A 5,000-nucleotide genomic window follows, 5' to 3' on the forward strand; every position below is an offset into this window, starting at 1 on the left:
CACACTCAGGGCTCTATCTCGCACCAGCGCAACTGACATGTACAGCGACGCATGTCTCATTCCTATTTCTCACCCGACGCACGGACTTTTCCCTCCACAGACGCACGCCGGTAAACTAGGGAATGAACTTGCGCTCCCGGGGCGGCTCAGCGAAAAGTCCGCCGTTATAATAGCAATCCGCCGTGGAACAAGCGCGCCTGCTCTTAAAGGGAATGTGAGATGTCGCTCTGATTGGTTTATTTCACGTTACGCCCAAACCACACCTATGAGTAATGAAGCGACTTCAGACCAACACATTTTAGATTTGCGTCGAGCGCAAGAGTCATTTATCCCGCCGGTATAATAGCAAGAGACCCGCCCACAAAGTTACTTGCGTTTCGCGCTTGATACTTGCGTTTCAGATCGTTAAAATAGGGCCCTTGGTCTTTTTGTTTAAATCTCGTTTTCTTGATTTAACCATTTAGTTTTATTGTGTTTCTCAGCAGTTACATTCAGATCCAGCCCTTTTTATTTCTTTGTTGCAACTGCGCTTTACCGTCCTCACTTTAACGGACTGCATATTCTTGCACCGTTTGAGAGTTATATATATATATAGATTCGTGCACTGGTGTGAATATTTTAAACTGATATAGATGTGAAGTTCTACATTGCACTGAGTCTCCAGCGGCCCGGAGCTTATTATCACCTTCACAGACAGCAGATGTAGATGAACTCGCACGCACCTGACAGTCATGCAGCAGATCAACACTTACAAACTGGGTTTTACATCTTAAGTCACTGCTGAAGACTGTGCTGGATGAAATATTACAGCAGAAATGTATATACACATGAACTCTAATGACATCCCATTCCTGATCCGGAGGGTTTAATATGGAGTTGCTCCACCCTTTGCCACTATAACAGCTTCAGCTCTTCTGGGAAGGCTTTCCTCAAGGTTTAGGAGTGTGTTTATGGGAATCATTCTTCTAGAAGCGCATTAGTGAGGTCCGGCTCTGATGTTGGACGAGAAGCTCTCAGTCTCGCTCTAGTTCATCCCAAAGCTGTTCTCTGGGGTTCAGGACTCTGTGCAGGAGTCCAGTTCCTCCACACCAAACTCCTCATCCATGTGTTTATGGTCCTGCTCTGAGCACTGGAGCGCAGTCATGCTGGAACAGGAGCATCCCCAAACTCTTCCCACAAAGTTGGGATCATGAAATTGTCCAAAATATCTTGGTTTGCTGAAGCATTAAGAGTTCCTTTCCCTGGAACTAAGAGGACAAGCCCTGAAGAACAACCCCGCACCATCACCCCCCCCTCCCCCCCTCCCCCAAACAACCCCACACCATCACCCCCCCTCCCCCTAACAACCCCGCACCATCACCCCCCCTCCCCCAAACAACCCCGCACCATCACCCCCCCTCCCCCTAACAACCCCGCACCATCACCCCCCCTCCCCCAAACAACCCCGCACCATCACCCCCCCTCCCCCTAACAACCCCACACCATCACCCCCCCTCCCCCAAACAACCCCGCACCATCACCCCCCCTCCCCCTAACAACCCCGCACCATCACCCCCCCCTCCCCCTAACAACCCCGCACCATCACCCCCCCTCCCCCTAACAACCCTGCACCATCACCCCCCCTCCCCCTAACAACCCCGCACCATCACCCCCCCTCCCCCAAACAACCCCGCACCATCACCCCCCCTCCCCCTAACAACCCCGCACCATCACCCCCCCTCCCCCAAACAACCCCGCACCATCACCCCCCCTCCCCCTAACAACCCCACACCATCACCCCCCCTCCCCCAAACAACCCCGCACCATCACCCCCCCTCCCCCTAACAACCCCGCACCATCACCCCCCCCTCCCCCTAACAACCCCGCACCATCACCCCCCCTCCCCCTAACAACCCCGCACCATCACCCCCCCTCCCCCAAACAACCCCGCACCATCACCCCCCCTCCCCCTAACAACCCCGCACCATCACCCCCCCCTCCCCCTAACAACCCCGCACCATCACCCCCCCTCCCCCTAACAACCCCGCACCATCACCCCCCCTCCACCAAACTTTACACTCGGCACAATGCAGTCAGGCAAGTACAGTTCTCCTGACAACCGCCAAACCCAGACTCGCCCATCGGATCGCCAGACAGAGAAGCGTGATTAGTGATTCGACCTATCGCGGTCCCACGCTCGAGTTCACTGAGATTCTTTCACAGATGTGTGTAGAAGCGTCTGCATGCCTAGTGCTTGATTTATACAGCTGTGGCCATGGAAGTGAGTGGAACTCCTGAACTCACTGATGTGGAGGGGTGTCCCAATATATATTGCCAAAATTATTGGGACACCCCACTAAATTATTGAATATATGTGTGTGTGTGTGTGTTTACTCACGCAGTTGTGAGGTGGATTGCTCCCATGCGTTCACACTCGTAAATGATGAAACTTCCAGAAACCACAGGAACACCATTAACCTTGATGGCCACGGGGACAGTGATGTGATCTGAACAGAGACACACTCAGTTGCATCATAAATCTACACTACATATAAAAAGCCAAACTTTAAACAATTCTCAGTATATTGTGTTTTTCTGGCTCCCGTTTGTCTCGTCTTGCACTGAAATGCCTTTGACAGGATCATTGAGTGAACAATAATAAAAAACAAACTTATGCAGGAATTATTCACCAAAGGTCTAAAAGGATTTACTGCACATGTTTACTGAAGCCGTGTTTGTGTAAGCACCTTTGCCCACGGGGATTGTGGGATACATGTGAGGCGGAGGCAGAGGACACGTCTGGATCTTAGTCGTGCCGTAGTCCAGATGCACAGTGGCGTTAGTGGAGATTCCCATCCCGAAACCACACTCCACCCTCAGACCCTGCAGATCCGGGACACTGCCGCCGATCAGGATCCCCACGTCCTGAGAAACACACACACACACACACGATCAGAATCCCCACGTCCTGACAAACACACACACACACACGATCAGAATCCCCACGTCCTGAGAAACACACACACACACGATCAGAATCCCCACGTCCTGAGAAACACACACACACACACACACACGATCAGAATCCCCACGTCCTGAGAAACACACACACACACACACGATCAGAATCCCCACGTCCTGAGAAACACACACACACACGATCAGAATCCCCACGTCCTGACAAACACACACACGATCAGAATCCCCACGTCCTGAGAAACACACACACACACACACACGATCAGAATCCCCACGTCCTGAGAAACACACACACACACGATCAGAATCCCCACGTCCTGAGAAACACACACACACACACACACGATCAGAATCCCCACGTCCTGAGAAACACACACACACACACACACACGATCAGAATCCCCACGTCCTGAGAAACACACACACACACACGATCAGAATCCCCACGTCCTGAGAAACACACACACACACACACACACGATCAGAATCCCCACGTCCTGAGAAACACACACACACACACGATCAGAATCCCCATGTCCTGAGAAACACACACACACACACACACGATCAGAATCCCCACGTCCTGAGAAACACACACACGATCAGAATCCCCACGTCCTGAGAAACACACACACACACACACACACACGATCAGAATCCCCACGTCCTGACAAACACACACACACACACACACACGATCAGAATCCCCACGTCCTGACAAACACACACACACGATCAGAATCCCCACGTCCTGAGAAACAAACACACACGATCAGAATCCCCACGTCCTGAGAAACACACACACACACACACACACACACACACGATCAGAATCCCCACGTCCTGACAAACACACACACACACGATCAGAATCCCCACGTCCTGAGAAACACACACACACACACACACGATCAGAATCCCCACGTCCTGAGAAACACACACACACACACACACACACGATCAGAATCCCCACGTCCTGAGAAACACACACACACACACACACACACGATCAGAATCCCCACGTCCTGACAAACACACACACACGATCAGAATCCCCACGTCCTGACAAACACACACACACGATCAGAATCCCCACGTCCTGAGAAACAAACACACACGATCAGAATCCCCACGTCCTGAGAAACACACACACACACACACACACACACACACACACGATCAGAATCCCCACGTCCTGACAAACACACACACACACGATCAGAATCCCCACGTCCTGAGAAACACACACACACACACACACACGATCAGAATCCCCACGTCCTGAGAAACACACACACACACACACACACACGATCAGAATCCCCACGTCCTGACAAACACACACACACACGATCAGAATCCCCACGTCCTGAGAAACACACACACACACACATACACGATCAGAATCCCCACATCCTGAGAAACACACACACACACACACACACACACGATCAGAATCCCCACGTCCTGACAAACACACACACACACACACACACACACGATCAGAATCCCCACGTCCTGAGAAACACACACACACACACACACGATCAGAATCCCCACGTCCTGAGAAACACACACACACACACACGATCAGAATCCCCACGTACTGAGAAACACACACACACACACACGATCAGAATCCCCACGTCCTGAGAAACACACACACACACGATCAGAATCCCCACGTCCTGAGAAACACACACACACACACACACACGATCAGAATCCCCACGTCCTGAGAAACACACACACACACACACACACGATCAGAATCCCCACGTCCTGAGAAACACACACACACACACACACACACACACACACACACACAGACAGTGACAGTGATCATATCTCAATCGAAAGCTTTAGAAACTGAGGCTCTCTCTTCACACACTCATCTCTCCATCATCACACGCCACATTGAGTCTATTGTTGTCAGGATGGTGGACTTCCTGACATGGTGCCTGTTTCCTGTTTCCTGTTTCCTGTTTGGGCCGAAGACTCAATTCCTCCGGCCTGAATCATCATCAGCTGAGAGATTCATC

The 5,000-nt window shown here is 51.5% G+C and overlaps 1 protein-coding gene across 1 annotated transcript in view; it reads right to left on the reverse strand.

Annotated features, from left to right (window-relative positions):
• The window catches only part of plxnd1 (plexin D1), an 83,949-nt gene that overhangs the window by 54,607 nt on the left and 24,342 nt on the right, over positions 1–5,000 (reverse strand). The window contains exons 6-7 of the mRNA XM_084087773.1: positions 2,727–2,904; positions 2,378–2,486 (exon numbers count right to left, since the gene is read on the reverse strand). Coding sequence (XP_083943899.1) covers positions 2,378–2,486; positions 2,727–2,904 — 287 coding nt within the window. The remainder of the gene's footprint in view (positions 1–2,377; positions 2,487–2,726; positions 2,905–5,000) is intronic.

Source organism: Abramis brama (genome assembly GCF_963993115.1).
Source record: "Abramis brama genome assembly, chromosome: 16".
NCBI lineage: Eukaryota > Metazoa > Chordata > Actinopteri > Cypriniformes > Leuciscidae > Abramis > Abramis brama.